The sequence below is a fragment of the Globicephala melas genome, chromosome 15 (assembly GCF_963455315.2).
Source record: "Globicephala melas chromosome 15, mGloMel1.2, whole genome shotgun sequence".
Classification (NCBI taxonomy): Eukaryota; Metazoa; Chordata; class Mammalia; order Artiodactyla; family Delphinidae; genus Globicephala; species Globicephala melas.
Window position 1 is genome coordinate 85,661,701 of NC_083328.1, and position 17,116 is coordinate 85,678,816.

The 17,116-nt window shown below is 63.9% G+C and overlaps 2 protein-coding genes across 2 annotated transcripts; both read left to right on the forward strand.

Annotated features, from left to right (window-relative positions):
* The first annotated feature begins 236 nt into the window (after positions 1-236).
* Positions 237-6,907, forward strand: MRGBP (MRG domain binding protein). The gene is made up of 5 exons (XM_030841494.3): positions 237-435; positions 794-915; positions 3,094-3,175; positions 3,457-3,531; positions 4,004-6,907. Exons 1-5 carry the CDS (start codon positions 288-290, stop codon positions 4,189-4,191), a joined length of 615 nt encoding a protein of 204 aa, XP_030697354.1. The 5' UTR covers positions 237-287; the 3' UTR covers positions 4,192-6,907.
* A 476-nt stretch (positions 6,908-7,383) lies between these two features.
* OGFR (opioid growth factor receptor) lies at positions 7,384-14,858 on the forward strand. The gene is made up of 7 exons (XM_030841492.2): positions 7,384-7,803; positions 9,506-9,574; positions 10,217-10,295; positions 11,159-11,237; positions 11,989-12,055; positions 12,691-12,839; positions 13,542-14,858. The coding sequence occupies exons 1-7, from the start codon at positions 7,510-7,512 to the stop codon at positions 14,533-14,535; spliced, it is 1,731 nt and encodes a 576-aa protein (XP_030697352.2). The 5' UTR covers positions 7,384-7,509; the 3' UTR covers positions 14,536-14,858.
* Positions 14,859-17,116: the final 2,258 nt, after the last annotated feature.

Consider the following 17,116-nt stretch of genomic DNA (forward strand, 5'->3'; position numbering starts at 1 on the left):
GGGGTTTACCCCGAGTTGTGCAGATATCGCCACAACCTAATTTAGGGCGTTTCCATCCCTCTCCCCAAACGCACTCCTTCCAGTGATCCGCACTCTGACGGCGCTGCGCCGCGGGACCGGGCCGCCAGGAGTCGCCGCGACCCAGCCCGCAGCTGCGCCTGCGCAGGCGCCGCGCGCGAGCCCGAGAGCGAACCCACCGAGCGCGCGCCCGCCCCGTGGAGTGCGCCTGCGCGGAGCCCGTGGCCGCGCCAGCTCCCGCCGGGGGCTCGTCGCTGGGCGGCCGGGCTATGGGGGAGGCTGAGGTGGGCGGCGGCGGCGCGGCGGGCGACAAGGGGCCGGGAGAAGCGGCCACCAGCCCTGCCGAGGAGACGGTGGTGTGGAGCCCCGAGGTGGAGGTGTGCCTCTTCCACGCCATGCTGGGCCACAAGCCCGTCGGTGAGCGGAGCGCCGCGCCGAGGCCGCGCACCCGCGTGGGGGCGGGGCGGCGGGCAACGGCCGGGGGCGCGCGCGGGGCGGACGGGGCGGGGCCTCCTGTGCCTGCACCCCCGCCGACCCTGCCCCCACCTGCGCACCCCACCCCCTCCCTCAGCCCCCGCTCCTGCGCCCAGCCACCCCGGCCCCTCTTTACTCCTTCCCCGCTGACCCCTGCCCTTTCCTCTGCCCCCGCACCCCTGCTCCCCTAACCCCCACCCCCTCCAACCGCTGCCCCTCTCGCCCCCTTGCCCCCCACCTCTCCTCGCCACCCTACCTGCTGGCCCGCCCCTCCCCACGAGCTGACCCCTTCCTTCTGCAGGTGTGAACCGGCACTTCCACATGATCTGTATCCGAGACAAGTTCAGCCAGAACATCGGGCGGCAGGTCCCATCCAAGGTCATCTGGGACCATCTGAGCACCATGTATGACATGCAGGCGCTGGTGAGCAGGACCCCACCCTCCCCCGTCCTCCCAGGGCCAGAGCCCCTCGCTCCCCAGACAGAGCTGGTGGCAGGGAGCCCGCTCCGTGCCTCCTCCCTGGGTCCTTGCCGGGCCCTGGCCTCAGGGACCTTGATGTCTGGGATGTCCCACAGGGGACCAGTTGTTGAACAAGATAGCTCTGAGTAGTTTAACGAAACACAAGCCTAATGACGGTAGCTAGTTATCGCGTGGAACTAGCTTAGGTGGGGGGTTGGGGGGTGGCCGGTTAAGGTCTTGCCAGGAGATAACTAGGGAGCTGAAGCTCATGGGAGGGGGCTCTTAGGCCATTGTCAGTCTTGTGGAAAGTCCCCGAGTGCTACAGGCAGGGAGGTGACCGGGTCTGAGTCACATTAAGATGAATACGGTGGTTTCTGTGAGAACCAGGCAGGCAGGGGCCCAGGCCTCATGGAACCCCCAGCTGGCCGTGTCTGAGGGGGGAAAGGTTAACTAGGTAACCAGGACGGCAGAAAAGACAGGTACGCATTCCCGGCAGAGGAATGGCAGGTGTCAAGGCCCTGTGGCAGCAGGCATTGGTGCGTCAGGGAACGCAGAGGAGGCCGGGGTGTCTGGAGAATGAGTGGGAGTGGGGATGTCAGGTGACCAGCAGGGTGGGAGACCGTGCTGGGGTTAGGCAAGGCTCTGCCTCTCCTCGGGACTTGGGGCTGCCCCAGCCCCCCAGCTGAGACCTGCTGCACATCTGTGAGGTGGAGAGCGAAGCCCGGGCCTTCTTGTGTCCATAAACCCGCTGCCATTTGCTCCCTGTTGGTCTTGGGCAAGTCGTTTGCGCCTCGTCGTCCTCGCATAGAAAGGGGAACTGACAGCTGGGCCCTGGAACTGACCTCCTGGCCCACAGTCAGTACCCAGGAAACTCGAGGACAAGTCGCTAAACTAAAGCAGGCCCTGCAGGGGGGCCGTGCCCATGAGCCGGGGCCCCGCTCCCCGAGAATTCCTGTGTTCAGAGGCTTGACAGGACTCCCGTGCTTGTCACGTTGGGGGTCCCCCGACCCCCAGGAACCTCCTGCACCCCGACTCCAGGCTGGGGGCCAGGAGCTAGACACAGAGATGAGTGTGGCAGGGCCCCTGTCCTGGCGGGCCCTGGTGCGGTAGGAGAGACAGTTGGCTCTCAGGCACCGGCCCTGGCTCCAAGGTCCTGTGGCTGTGACGCCCAGCACAGGGCCCACGTGACACTGGGGGGGGGCCACCCAGGGGTCTCAGCCCAGGACAGGTGGCCCTTCCCGCCCCGCTTCCTTAGACCCCAGCACCGCTATGGAGCTGATGCCTCGGTCCCCTGGGGCCTCGTAAACATGAGTCTGTGGACCGCACCCCGCAGGTGACCGTGAGCCCCGGAGGCCTCGGGGTTAAACACGAGTCTGTGGACCGCACCCCGCAGGTGACCGTGAGCCCCGGAGCCCTCGGGGTTTGCGAAGCTCCGGGTGCTGGGTGGCACATTTACATGCTGACCACCTGGCTTGTCAGCACAGCTCCCAAGCTGGGGACTGGAGGCCCTGTCTCCTGACCCACCTCCCAACCTAGAGACCCTTCCCACCAGCTCACCTTTCTCTTCGTCCGGTGGTCCGTGTTTTCGGGGCCTCTCTCCCTCTGGCATGTGTGTGACCTCCCTCCATTTTGCTTTGCTTACCTGGTTTCCACGGGGGTGGCTCTCCCTGCCTCCCTGGCTCCTTCCCCCCGGACACGGGACCCAGGCACCATGGCCTTTCCTCACGGCTGTCGCAGGCTCTGAAGGCGCTCTCCTGGAGGGGGAGCCCGTGCAGCCAGGCCACGCCACAGCACTGCCTGACTGCCCCCGGAGGCGTGCCAGCCGGCGGAGCGGCCCGGCATCATCTCAGGTGACACTAAACCCTTATTCCCATCGTGATGCCTGCCTGTGGCCCACACTGTAGTTTTGCCTTGTCTGGGTCTCTGTGACAAGCCAGCCCCTGTAGACTGCACAAGAGAAAGAAGAAAGGTCTCAGCCCTGCGCCTGCCCACTGCAGCCCCCAAGACGGTCACGTGTGTTCATTGGTCGCTCCTGAGTTGTCTCTTACATGTCTTTAGTCACATTTTCTTTTCAATGTGACTTTTAAAATCAAGTTTTCTTCTGTTTCTTAAAAAAAACCAAAATGCCCTGTTTGCCATCAGCACGAGTCTGAGATTCTTCCATTCCCAAATCCAGAGAGGAACTTCGTCCTTCCAGAAGAAATCATTCAAGAAGTCCGAGAAGGTAAGACTCGGGTGAGAGCAGATTTGGGAGCTAGGAAAGACTGAGGGTGGTGGCGTCAGGGTGAAGGTCACGAGCCTCGGGGAGTGAGCATCACCGGAGGGGGATGCTGGGCCCTCTGGAGGGGGAGGTCTGGGGGCCCCCGGGACGGGGGGAGGACTTCCTGAAGGACATACACGCCTCCCGAGTCAGGAGGAGCCCCTGGCCTGAGCTGCTGCAGGTCGGGTGGGGCTGTGGCGCCCACCGCCCCGGGCTCTAGGTCACCATCGGCCGTCTCCCCCCAGGAAAAGTGGTCATTGAGGAGGATACGAACGAGGAAATGAAGGAAGACGTGGACCCCCACAATGTGGCCGATGATGGTAAGTATGGAGCTCGCCCACCCCTCCTGGGGCCCCAGGGGCACAGCACCCCAGCCTGGCCAGGCCTCCCCGTCACGGGCAGCCAGGGCCTGGCGTCTGGCTCAGCAGCTGAGAAGGCCCCTTCCGTCTGCTCAGGCAGAGCCTCCCACGCTGGGAGGTCACGCACGGGGCCGGCACGGGGCGGGGAAGGGGGCACAGGACAGCCTGGCCCCGGGCCCGGTCAGTGGTCATGGGGTGCAGGAGGGTGTCCGACTGAAGTGGAACGGGTGGCGGCCGTCTCAGTGCAGGGCAAACCCCAAGGAGCAAAGACGGGCACGCTCCCCCAAGGGGCAGGCCACATGGGCACCCCCAGTTCAGGAGGAGACTTTTGGGGTCAATGTCATGTGTGTAGGTGTAGACTTCTTAAACTGAACAGGAAGATGAAATAAAATTTTGGATATTCTGTTTTCAGCCAAATGATTTTGTCTCCCAGTTTTTTCATCTTCAGGAAGCTTGGGGAAAGCAACAGAAAAGTCCAGCAAAGACAAAGACAAGAGCAACTCAGACTTGGGGTCCAAAGAGGGGCCGGACAAGCGGAAGCGCAGCCGGGTCACCGACAAAGTCCTGACCGCCAACAGCAACCCCTCCAGCCCCAGCGCGGCCAAGCGGCGCCGGACGTAGACGCTCACAGCAGGCGGGCACCGTGGTCACCAGGCAGTCGGGTCAAATGCCACTGGGCCTGCTGCCTGCCCTCAGGTGCCAGAGGCTCCCGCGGTGCCACTCAGATCGCCTGGGCTCAGATGGCCCCTGACGACCGGAACAGGACCCGTTCAGATGCTGAGACCCAAGAGGTGTGAGCCCAGGCCACGATCACGCCGGACACTCGTGGCTTCGTGACGACGGCTGAGCTGCACCTGTGGCTAAGTGTTGGCATGGGCCTGCAAACCAGGCTGCGTGGGCAGAGAGCGGGGCACAGCCAGCAATAACACACCGACCCCCTCTGTGCTCTGAGGAGCCCCGGTCTTCCCGTTTGTCCATCTGTCCATCTGTCTACCGCTGTCAACTGACTGCGGCCTCAGGAGAGCGTCAGGCCGCGGGCACCGGCCCCTCCACCACCCGAGAGACTGAGAACTGGGTGTTTTGCCTCACTCACTTGTACTGTAACGATGTATATAATTTGGTTGATGTTTCACTATTTAATTTTTAAGGAGCCTATTTTACTAGTGTTTTATATGGAAAAAAAATACTGCAGAAGTTAAACCTGTGTTGTATTTTTTCTGAGATGTTTTGTTTTAAGGTAACAGACTACTGAGATAATTTTTGCTCAGTTTTTATATGCCGACACAGAGAATTTGTAGCGGTTATTTTTGTATTCTCAAGTAACTTGCAACAGACCAAATGAGCATGTGGAGGGAGGCAGGCCGTGGGGCTGACCCGCCGCAGCCTGGGCCCCGGGCTGACCGAGGTACGCTTGTGTTTGACTGAGGGACATTAAAACACAAAAAGCAACCTGGAGTTGTGTGATTCTGATACCAAAGTAAGTTAACTCCTCCTACAATAGGAAGTTGTATTTTTTCAAGATTTACAACTGAAGCTAACTTTGATGTACTGGATCACTTGATACAATGAATATACAACCTAGTAACAATGGGTTCCAGTGGCTACTTCGTTGCATGTAAGCAACCCTTCAAATGCAAAATGTCAGGAGAGCAAACCAGCGGGAACTGGTGCCTCCTTCCGAAGAACAAACGAACGTGAAGGCGAGAATTCTGGCTGAGCTCGTGTTGAGAGGCACAGCCGGGCCTCCCGAGTGACGGCGAAGGTGCTCGCCCTCATCTGGACAAACCACGAGGACATTGAATGCCACCCGTCCCCCAGCACCAGGAGCACGAGGTCAGAACAGGCTGAGCCCACGAGGCCAGGCCAGGAGCTCCATGGGCTGAGGCCACCTGGCACGGGGTCGGAGGCCGGCACTCGCTTCCCCGGCAGGGCTGACGTTGTCCAGCAGTGTCTTGTGTCAGGTTGAGCGTCTTGGGTCGGGTCTGCCGACCCTGAGCAGCCCTGGCCTTCCAGCCCGACTTTCCTGTGTGGGCAGCTGGGGCAGAAGCTTGCACCCCACGGTCAGACCTGCCTCATGGGGGGCCCCCGTGGGGTAAGTCTCCAGCAGAAGATCACAGCCTCGGCGGTAACCTCCTGCCACGGGTCGCGGGGGGGTGGATCTAGACGGAGCCCAGGTGCAGTTGGGTGTGAATGGCACTTGTAAAGTGGAAGCTGGGCAGCATCTGAGAACAAGCCTTGTGCGTGGCCGCAGGCAGCCGTGGGAAGGCTGTGCTCTGAGCGCCGCAGGCTGGGGCCACGGCCCTGCCTCCGCTGCATGCTTGTCTGTTCTCTGGGGCAGAGCGGGGGAACCTGCCCACCCACGTGCTCTCAGAGCTGCCCAACCCTGGAGGGCACCCCAGCACCCATCAGTGCCTCATCAGAGGCTGGAAGTCCGAGGCCAGCTGCAAGTCAGCTAAGGTGAAGGCCAGGCCCGTGGCCGCAGCCTGCGGTGGGCCAGCCCCACCCGATGCCTGGCAGCTCTCCTGTCACCTGCTCCTCGGGACACCTGCCCAGGCCATCGGTGGCAGACGATTTGCAGAAATGCCCAGAGCTCCATACCTTTGGCGGAGTCACCACTGTCCTTCTAGAAAGTCGTCCAGGCAAGATGGTACCCAGAGAGGTAACAGGTTGGTGAGCCTGCAAGGAATTGGCACCAGCACCAAAAAAGGTCTTTAGCTGTGCCCGTGGCCAAGATTGGCAGGTTCTGTTCAGCTCTGGGTTGTTCCCGGCCACACAGCTTGAGGACTGTCACGTCCCCTGAGGCCTGGTAGCTGACTTGCAGGGCTGGGCGAGGTCAGCATCCCCGGGGGCGGGGCTGGGCCTCAGTCTGTGTTGAACAGCCCCGAGGGTGATCCCCGGTCATTTCTGCCTCCAGATGTTTGGATCTTTGCCTGGTGGCCCCTCGTAAGTGCAGGCAGCCCCTGTGCTTTCTTATAACCATTATAATGCAGCAAGGGGGACAGGAGGGCAGACCCACGAGGACACTGCACTATGGGACTCTCTACTGGAGAGAGACTTTCCCGCTGGCCTTGAAGAAGCAAACTGCCCAGTTGTGAACTTCTGGAGGGGACACAGGGATCTCTGCCCTACTGCTCAGAAAGATGGGTTCTACCAACCATCTGAGGGGGCTTGAAAGCAGTTCAGTCCCCAAAGGAAATCTGATGAGACTGCTGCCCCAGCCGACACCTGGAGGGCATCCTGGGGGGACACCTGGGGGACAACTTCCAGGGGGTGTCCTCCTGGGGGCATCCTTGCGGGGGGACATCCTCCACAAATTCGTACAGGGTGGGGGACATCTGCTGTGGACAACCTCCAGGGGGCCACCCTTCGGGGGACATCCTGCCTCAGGTCATCCTGAGGGGGCACCATGGTGGAGAGAGGTATCCTCCAGGGGGAATGTTCTGGAGGGGAAGGGACATTCTGGGGGGTGCTCTGGGGGACAGGGACCCTCTGGAAACATCCTCAGAGGAGAGGGCATCCTGGGCTACATTCTTCTGAGGAGGACGTGGGGGCGGGGCTTCTTCCAGGGGATGGTTCTGGACTTCTAGGAGGTAAGCATCCTCCAAGAAAAAGATCTCCAGGTTGGGGATCTCAGGGTGGAGGGGAACATTCCCAGACAGTGGAAGAGAGACTTTTCAGGTTGGTGGGCTGGGGAGGCAAGCATCCTCCAGGGAAACATCTTTGGGAGGGACGTTTTCCCAGGGGGAAGGGATATTCTGGGAGGATCCTGAGGGGGTGTCCGCGGGGAGCATCCTCCAGGGGGCCTCTCCAGGGAGAAATCACCAAGGTGGGCATGTGGGGGGCAACCTCACGGGGGAAGGGGGTGAGCGTTTTCCGGAGGAGCCTTCTCGGGGTGATGGGCCTCCTCCAGGGGGACATCCTTCAGGGGTCCTCCTGGGGATGGGCCTCCTCCGGGCGGGGCGGACGGAGTCGGCAGCCCCGGGCCCGCCCCCGGCACGCCCCCCGGCACGCCCCCCGACACGCCCCCGCGCTTCCTCCCTCTATCACTTTCGCTTCCGCCGGAGCGGGTCCCGCCGCCGCTGGAGTATGGAGGACCCGGACTGCGACTCGACCTGGGAGGAGGACGAGGAGGAGGACGGCGAGGGCCCGAGGGCCGGAGCCGACGAGGATGGCGAGGCCGGCGCTCCGGGGGACGTGGAGGCCGAGGCGGACGCGCGGCCCAGCGCGTTCCAGGTGCCGCCCCCGCGCGCTGGGGACCCGGCGCCCCTGGGGAGGCCGCGTTGGAATAGGGGGCAAGGCCCGGCTCCTGGAAAATCGTTGCCCCCCCGGCCCCGGGGCCGAGTGTGGAGGCCCCTCCCGGAGACCCGGCTTGGGGCCCGGCTCCCCATCTCCAACGGTTGCCCTCTTCCCGGCCCTGTCCTCCTCCCCCATCGTGATCCCCAGGGCACCCTGAGATCCGCCCCCGCACCAGGGCACCTTGCGGGGAATCCACGGCCACCCTCAGACCCCTGTTCCCAGGACCAGATCTGCGTAAGGACACCTCTTCAAGGGGGTGGCCCCGCACATCCTGGACTCCCCTCTGTCCTACCCCAGCCTCAGGCCCTGGCTCTGTCCTCTAACGAGGCCCCAGCCCTCAGTGCTGGCCACCCCCACTGCTCCCCTCGGCCTCCCGGAGCTCCTCCTCCACCCGGCGCCCCTCGGGGCTCACCTCACCCTGCCCCACCGTCCAGGACTCCAGCTTCCCTCAGGCCCAGAGCCCCCAGCCTGCCCCACCCCCATGATCCTCACTGGGCACAGCACCCACCCACTCGGGCTGGGGCTGACCCCACGTCGTCTTGGAGGTGGCCTTACAGGCTACATGTGTGTGGTGTGCCTGCGCCAGGGTGGCCGGCTGTGCCCACCGGTTACTCGTTGTCACCACTGGTTACTTGTCATAACCATGGTAACTCATCATTACCAGCGGTTACTTGCTAGCACTCGCCGGGTGTTACATTCCCGGAGTGGGTGCAGCTGGGGTTCTGGGTAAGAGGGAAGGCCCTCTTACCTGAGGCTGTCACCATGTGTCCCCCTCACTTTGGGATGAGGGCGTCCTGGCACCATGTCTAGGGAGTCTTGAATTCCAGCCTGTGTGGTGTCGGGGATGGATTCTCCCTGTAGCAGATGAGAGCTCTGGTTTTCAGGTTTCCCTCTGTGTCTTGGACTGGTCAGTCAGCGAGAGGGACCCCAAGGGGCTCCTGGGCCTGGCTGGAAGGCCGGCGGCCTCAGCACTTCTCTAGTGTTTCAGGGAGGTCGGCTGGGCAGTGGTCAGGGTCACAGGTCACAGGAGTCACAGGGCAGGAATCTGGCTCTTTCCCCAGGCAGATGCCCACCGGGCATGGTGCAGCGTAGGTGAGAGGACACTGTCACCACCATAGCTCCATGGGCAGACAAATGGAAACTGATGGAGGGGCGGGGCCAGCTTCTGCTGAGTTTCAGTTTCATCCGCTGTCCATTGGCCACACTGGCATCTGGCTAAGAAGCCCACCATGGGAAGCATCTGGGGCCCCTCCTGGCAAGGCCAGTGCCCTTAGGGACACAGCCCCTTAGGTGACAACTTAGAGCACAGCGCAAGGAGGAAGTGCTGGGAAAGGCGGGGTTCCCAGGGCGAGGTCCTGGGGTGTGATCCAAGCAGGGTAGCCAGCAAACATGGGAGGAGAAAGTGAAACTAGAGTTAGGGGGGCTCCACCCCAAGAGTGCACATTGGCCTGGGGTTCCTGAGGGCTGGAGCGAGCAGCAGGGGGCCAGCCTCACTCCAGCTACTCCGACCCCCTCTGATTTTGCTGACAGCCCAGGTCCTCGCTGCCGTCACCAGGATGGGGGCTCCGTGGGGTGGGTCCTGCTTGCCGGCCACCTTGAGGAGTGGGGAGGAGTCTCATCCAATCTCCTCTCTTCCCAGCTCAAGGTGACAGGGTCCCGAAACTGGCGAGCAGCGCGGGACACACGCAGGTACCGGCACCACTACCCGGTAGGTAGCTGCCTGCAGCGCCCTTGCCCCCTGCAGCCCACCCAGGACCAAATCCTCCTCCCGGAGAAGGCCAGCTGGACAGTGTCCCACCAGCCCTTCTCAGACAATGTCCCACGTCCTGCCGGACACCCCAGCTGGGCCTGCTGCTTCTTCCCCTAATCATGGGGTGACAGCACGGCGCCCTAACTCCCATCTCAGTGCCCTTACCTTTAAAACACGTGACGGCGCCAGCCGGCAGCTCGTCCACAGGAGGCCCGGCACCGCTAGCCCGTCTCACAGCCTCCTTTCCCTCAGCCCTGGCTGTCTGCACCCAAGAGTCTCGGGCGATCCTTGGGCTGTCTTTGGGGTGCAGATGAAGGGGACCTCCCAGCCCTGGCCCGCGTTGGTGGGGGGAAGGTCGTCGCTGGTGGTCAGAGGTGGCTGCTGTCCCCCAAGTGTGGAGGCTCGTCCTCACCTTCGGGGTGGAGGGCGCAGGCTTGGCACTCGGGGTCTTCACCAGCCTTCCGGATGCCTGGAGGTTCAGGGGCCAAGAGCAGACACCCGCTCCCTCCCACCCATCCCAGGAACGCTTCAGCGTGAGGGGCCCTTGGAGGCGGCCTGTTTTGGTGATGTCCTGTCTGGCACCTTTCTCTGGCTCCTCAGGATTTGGTGGAAGGAGATGCCAGTGGTGACATGCCCAACCTGAGTTTCTACAAAAACGAGATTCGGTTCCTGCCTAACGGTGTGTACCTGCTCAGCTGCTGACAGCTCCAGCCTTGGGGGGCCCCCTTCTCCCCTCTGCCTGTCTGGTCTGCTGGGACCTGGTTTGGACACGTGGCTTTCAGATAGCCCCACGGGGCCCCCTGGAAGCTGCCGAGGGGCTGCCAGGTCCCCAACCCTTGGCCTGGATCCACTGGCCAACGTGCTCCGAAGGGCCAGGCAAGGAATGCTGGTGGCTTTGCAGGCCGCACCGTCTCTGTCCGACTACCCGACTCTCCCTCTATGGTGGGAAAACAGCATATGTAAACTAACGGGAAAGAACAGTTTTTACGGTTTTAAATGGTTGGGGAAGATTTAAGATAGAATAGCATTTTGTGAGATGTGAAGACCGTATGAGATTCAGATCTCAGTGTCCATAGTGAGGTCTCCTTGGAACCACCCCTGCTTCTGCACTTACGCGCTGTCTGAGGCTGCTTTCCCGCCACAGCACAGGCCGGCAGCCTCAGCTGTTCCCCTCCTGGCCCTTTGCAGAAACGGGCTGCCTTGCGGGAGCCCAGGCTGCAGGTTCTGTCTGAGGGCAGAATTCCGGCCAGCAGCCTGTGCTTTGTGGGCTATGGCGAGGACCCCCTGCTGCAAAGACAGGCGCAGGTTTGGGACCACGTGTCCTTCCCGGATGGGGCCTGCCCACTCAGGTCTGCTCTCCATCAGCAATGAGGGTCCGCTTTCCAGGTGGCAGAGTGGCAGTCGGCCAAAGTAGGGTTAAAATCACACGAGATGTGCACAGCCTGAAGCTGCCAGGCCCCGAGGTCCTCACGAAAGGAGCGGAGGGCAGGGGGGGAAGGGGCTTTCGGGGCCCTGGCTGACTTGTCCCCGTGGGGCTCCCAGGCTGTTTCATTGAAGACATTCTTCAGAACTGGAAGGAAGAGTACGGCCTCCTGGAGGATAATCACTCCTACATCCAGTGGTGAGTGGGCAGGGCGGGGCTGAGCTTGCAGGGCGGGGCTCTGGAGGAGAGGCCTGAGGCACCCCCCAGGCCGGAGCCTGGCTCCGCCTCTCCCAGGCACAGCGCACTGCCCTCAGGGCCCAGTGCCCGGCACTGCTGGTGGGGCAGGGGAGACCGGGTCCTGCAGTCTGGGTTCTCCCGGGTTCTCCAGCTGTAAACAGCCTCTGCCGCTCATGGGGACGGGAAGAGCAGCAAACCAGCGGACTGGAGGCCCCATGAGCCTGTCCCGAGCCTGTCCGCGGAGCCCCTGTGCTGCGGGGGCGGGTTCTAACAGTGCCTTGAGGTGCCCCCGGATGCTGCCCCACAAACGCAGTGTCCTTTAAGGACAGCTTGCAGGGGGCCAACCCGGGGCGCAGGGTTCCCCGGGGAATAATTCCACAGCATTAATGATGGGAGGAACAGAAGAACGTGAAAATGAAAAGGAATGGAGGGCTTCCCGGGGGGCGGCTGGCAGGTGCCCTTGCTGCTGAGTGGGCAAGCTGGGACTTCTGTAGGTGGGTCTGTCCTGGGCCCTCATCCTGGGCACCCTCCCTGGAGCTCTCCCACCCTTGCCCCTTGGCTTTACTGACTGGTGAGAACCTGTGGCACGTGTGGTCCCGCCAGCCCCCGGAGGCAAGCGGAGAGCCGCCCAGGCTGCCCAGCCAACGCGTGCCAGGTGGCTGGTGGCCCGCGTCTGCCACTGCCGGGGCCTGTGCCATCTCCTCCTTCACAGGCTGTTTCCCCTGCGGGAGCCGGGAGTGAACTGTCACGCCAAGCCCCTCACGCTGCAAGAGGTCGAGGTGAGTCTAAAGGCCCGGGGAGGGGCCTGGCTGGCCACAGGGGTTCACGGGCCCTTCCGCAGCTGCTGGAGGTGCAGGAGCTAGAGGAGCCCCTCCCCCCGCTGTGTAACTATCTTCGCTCCCAAGTGGTCCTCGCCTCTGCCCTCAGTGCTCCTTGCGGGCTTCCAGAGAAATCCGACGGTGAGGATCGCTCACATCCAGGGGTCCGGGCAGGGGCCACGAGCAGAGTCAGAGCACCCGGGCTCTGGCCTGGCCAGCCCTGGCTTGGGCTGGATTGGGGATGCCCTGGGCGATGGGAGGGGGCTCCAGGAGCCAAGGAGCCCGCGAGAGAGGCCAGGCAGGTGCACCGAGGGGACGGGGGGTGATTGCTGCTCCGCGCCCAGCCCTGGAGTCCCTTAGGTCCCCTCTCAGGTCAGGGAGCTCCCCCTGGGGCTACAGCAGCGCCTCAGGCCTCAGAGAGACCCTGCGGCAGCTCAGAGCGAAGAGAGCATCCCTGGGCTTCTGCGCCCTGACGCTTCACCCTAAGGGTCTGAGCCGAAGCCCCGGGATGAATCGGGGACCGAGGGCGGCGTGCGGCCCCACACTGCACTGGTGCCACCCTGAGCTCCCTGCTGCTCTCGGGGGGCGTTTTGCAGGCGTTTAAAAGCTCCACGGAGGCCAGGAAGCGGTTGGTCCAGGCCTACGAGCTCATGCTGGGCTTCTTCGGCATCCAGCTCAAGGACCGAGACACGGGCCGCGTGTGCCGAGCGCAGAACTACCAGAAGCGCTTCCAGAACCTCAGCTGGTGAGGGTGCCGCTCAGCCCGGGCCCAGCAGCTCGGGGGGCCGCACAGCCGGTCTCAGGCTGGGGACGAGGCCTGCGGGGCCGGTGCCTGAGGCTCTGGGCATCCTCCTTGCCTGCAGAGCGGGGGTGGACCCCACCTGATAGGGGTGTGAGCACTAAAGAAAGCCGCGTGAGTCCACAAGCTTCGTGGCTGTGCCCCCCTGCCCACGTGGGCATGGGTCAGGTTGTCAGGGGAGCTCCATCACCATCACAGCGTCCCTGAGCCTCGCACCCGCTGGGGGTGGCAGGCGCACTCCCCTCTCCTGCCTTGGGAAGCGCTGGGCTTGGGGGAGGCACAGAGCATGACTCTGCTGATGGTACAACCACCCTCGCCCGTGGGTAACTGAGGCCCCGCCTCTGGAGGGTCCCCACCTGGTCCTCTTCAGCTGAGGTGGGGGTGGGTGTTCCATGGGACCCAGGGGACAGTCACCCTTCTAGAGGGTGCATCACAGTCCCTCACCTACATGGTCCAGGCTCACGGGCCGTCTTCTCAGGGACCGGGGCCCTGCAGGGGGAGCAGGTGGGGACAGAGACTGGCCTGTGGGCCGGAGTGTCTCTGCTGGTGGACATCAGGCTCTCGGGGTGGCGGGGGAGGGAAGGGTGGGCTTTGGCCGAGCGCCGCCCAGCCCCGCGTAGCCCTGCCAGCGCCCCCTGTCCCCTCCAGGCACAGCCACAACAACCTCCGCATCACCCGCATCCTGAAGTCGCTGGGGGAGCTGGGCCTGGAGCACTACCAGGCCCCCCTGGCCCGCTTCTTCCTGGAGGAGACGCTGGTGCGCCGGCAGCTGCCGGGCGTGCGGCAGAGTGCCCTGGATTACTTTGTGTTCACTGTGCGGTGCCGGCACCAGCGCCGTGAGCTGCTGTACTTCGCCTGGGAGCACTTCCGGCCCCGCTGCAGGTTCGTCTGGGGGCCCCACGACAAGCTGCAGAAGTTCAGGCCGTGCTCTCCTCCCTGCTCGCCCCGGCCGGCCCGCCCAAGGCAGGCCAACGGGGAGGAGAGCCCTGGGGAGCCCCTCCTTGAGGCCGCAGCCCAGGGGCAGACCTGCGGACCAGGGAGGGATGAAGAGGGGGACCCGGTGGCCAAGGGTCCCCAGCCTCCTGGCACAGGGCCCCAGGAAGCTGGAGCCTCGGAGAAGGACCAGGGAGATGAGGCCGGCGACGAGCAGGGGCCAGAGTCTCCAAACCCCAAGGAGAGGAAGAAGAGGAAGTTGGAGGCGAATCTGCGGGCGCGGGCCCCAGGGGAGCCGGGCCCGAGCGCCTCGGAGGTGGAGAAGATCGCCCTGAACTTGGAGGGCTGTGCCCTCAGCCAGGGCAGCCTCGGGGCGGAGACCCAGGAAGTGGGCAGCCAAGCCCCAGAGGAGGCCGAGCAGCCCCGCCCCCAGCCCCTGGAGGCCAAGGTGGCTGACGACGTGAGGAAGCGCAGGAAGACGGAGCAGGGTGCCAGGGATGGTACCGTGACGCTGGCCGCCGCCCAGCCCCCTGCCCCGTCAGGGCGCCCAGTGGCTGAAGAGGGTGAAAATGGGGTCAAAGAAGAAGCAGGTGGCCCGGCAGGGCCGGAGCAGGGTGCCCCCGGGAGCCCAGCCACCGCAGGACCCGAGGTGGATGACAGGGCAGAGCCCACGGAGGCAGGACCCTCTGTCGAGCCCGGAGAGCCCTAGGGAAGGGGACGCCCGGGGCCCTGCCCCACCCCGCCGCAGGCCTGGGAGCCATGTCGCCAGCTGTTCTCCGCGCCCAGCTCTGCGGGCCTCTCCCTGCTGGTCACTGCAGCCACTACTGCAACTGCTGGAAGGGCAGGTCCCGCCCTTGGGGAAGGCCAAGGCTTTAGCATCCTTCTTACCTCGACCTCACTTCCCGCCTCTTTCGTCCTGTACCGCTGCCTGGCCCCCACCTTTGTAACCTGGCTCCTCATGGGCTGGGGGTGTGGGAGGGGGGCTCATTTTCCTAGTCTGGTGCAGAGGCCTTTTCTGAATAAACTCATCTGACTTTTGAGTGTTTGGGCGTGGACGGTGGCCCTGTGGTGGCCGGGGCAGGGGAGGGGCTGGGGGCTGGACACCCCTGGGTGCGCGTGGCCTGGCTGTGGTACCGCTTTGCCCGTGGGAGTGCCTGGGCTGCAGCAGTGGTGCAGGCCTCCTGGGCACCCTGACCCCAGAGCCGCTGGGGCTGGGCAGCTGGTCCCTCGGCTCCCCTCTGTCCCCTCCCTGGCGGCCACAGCTGCCCCTCACCCCATCGGTCCTCCACGCAGGGACCAGCCTGGGAACGGAGTGACTCCCTCCCTCAGCAGCCCCCACCCCGCAGGGCATGCTCCCCCTCAACCTGGCTTTGTCCCCTGTGCCAGGACCACTCCCTTCCTTTCTACATCAGCACCAAGGACGAGGAGACTCGGAAGTGATGGAGGTCACACCTGGCGGGGGCGGGGGAGGAGGAGGGAGTTAGGGGCCGGGACCTGGGTCCCCTTTTCATGCTCTCCCCACAGCTCCTGTCCTGTGGGGAGGGGGATAGACAAACTGGAAGTCACTCGCTGGGGTGGGGGTGGGACATAGTGTCATCAGGTCCTCGTCCAGACCGTTATGGGGCTCAGGTTCAGGTGGAGAAGCTTGGGGCGTGAAGTGAGAAGTGGACCCCATCGGAGCAGTCCTTGGGGGCCGGATGTCTGTGCCAGCAGTGGGGCCTGGGAACGGGAGGGCAGGCAGCTCGGGCCCACCTGACCCGCAAACTTCGGGGAGAGTGATGGCCCAGAACAGGTGGGCAGTGACACCGGACTGACCGGTGGACGTGAGGCCAGCCTCGTGGCCTCTCCCCAGGCCACCGTGGCTATCTGGGTTCGAGGCAGGGGCCGCTCTCCAGGGGGAGGGTGTTTCCGGGCAGCAGGTGGGAGGGTCTGCACAGAGCTGGGAGTGAGTTTGTAAGGGCGGGGGCGGGAGGGGGGGTTCCAGCCGCTTCCCAGCCAGGCTTCCTCTGAGTCTGGCCCGGCAGCGCAGGAAGGAGAGGGCTCCGGGCGGGAGGTGCCTTGGAGGTAGGGGTGGGGTGAAGCTGCGTGCCCTACACCCAGCCCCGCACTGCATCTCTGAGGATGTCCTGAGATGACTCTGACTTGGCGGGAAGGCTGGAACTCGGGGGATCCTCTTGGCCCTTCCTGATAGAATCCACCCTCCCTTTGGAGGGTGTGGCCAAGCCTGACGAGCAGCCCACAGCTGAACCCAACGGGGAGGGGAGGTTTTAACTGTTTCGGTTAGCTGCATGCTCCCTCCTGGGCTAATTCCCGTCATCTCAAAAGTTCTGAGCTCTCACCTGCAGAAACGAAGCTCATCCTAAAGCAGCGTTTCCCAGGGAATCCTAAAGCCTCAGACGCCTGAGGCGGGGCTGGGATTCCGGGCATTCAGTGGCTCTGCAGGTGACCTGGATGTTTGAGTGTCCCCGGGGGCTGCCCTTTACCCCGCTGTCCCCATGCGCTCCCGGGGTGAAGCAGAGCGTGCCCAAATCTGGCAACCGCTGGGCTGCCAAGGCTTGTGAGAAACGGGAACGGCCCACGCCCGCCTCAGGGCTCCTGCTCGGGCCTCAGGACCACGGTGGGCCTTCCTTCCTCTCTGCAGGGCCCCCGCTTGGCTCTCGGGGGCGGGGCCGGGTGAGAGTCCGGCCTTTGCCACTGCTGGTTCGCATGAATGGACCACTCAGTACAGTTAAAGTTTGGGGAGAGGGCCCTGTGGGCAGCGTTCCAGCCTAGCAGGCATGGCCCTAGAGTCTCTTCTGCCCACGGCAGGGCCCCGGAGTGGGAACCGGGGCCGTGGTGGGCCCTGTCTCACCCCTGGGACAGGCGTGTTCTCCCTCTCTGGGGGTCTTCCTGGGCCTTGGGCAGCCTGGGTCCCTCTCCGGACCCTGGGGAGGAGTATGGGACTCACCCACCCCGCTGACAGGACTGCCCCTTCTCCAAAGGAGCCCTTCAACGTGGGATTCTCCCTCTCCACACCCTGGTCGAGGACCAAGGGGAGAAAAGAGCCTCTTTCTTGCTTGCTAAAAGGTGCATGTGTGTACCTCACCAGTCCCAGGGTAATTTTAACTCAGAGGCTGGCCAAAAAAACGCCACTGGGTTTCTTTTCTTCCCCGACTGTCTCAGCAGGGAGGCGCGGGGCAGCGCAGAAGCCCCCGCCCACCCAGGTGGGCCCAGCTGAATGGGGGGCTTGTGTGAGGGCCAGTGGGGCGGGAACTGGCGTCCAGCCCACCGGCAGCCCCGCCCGCCGAGCC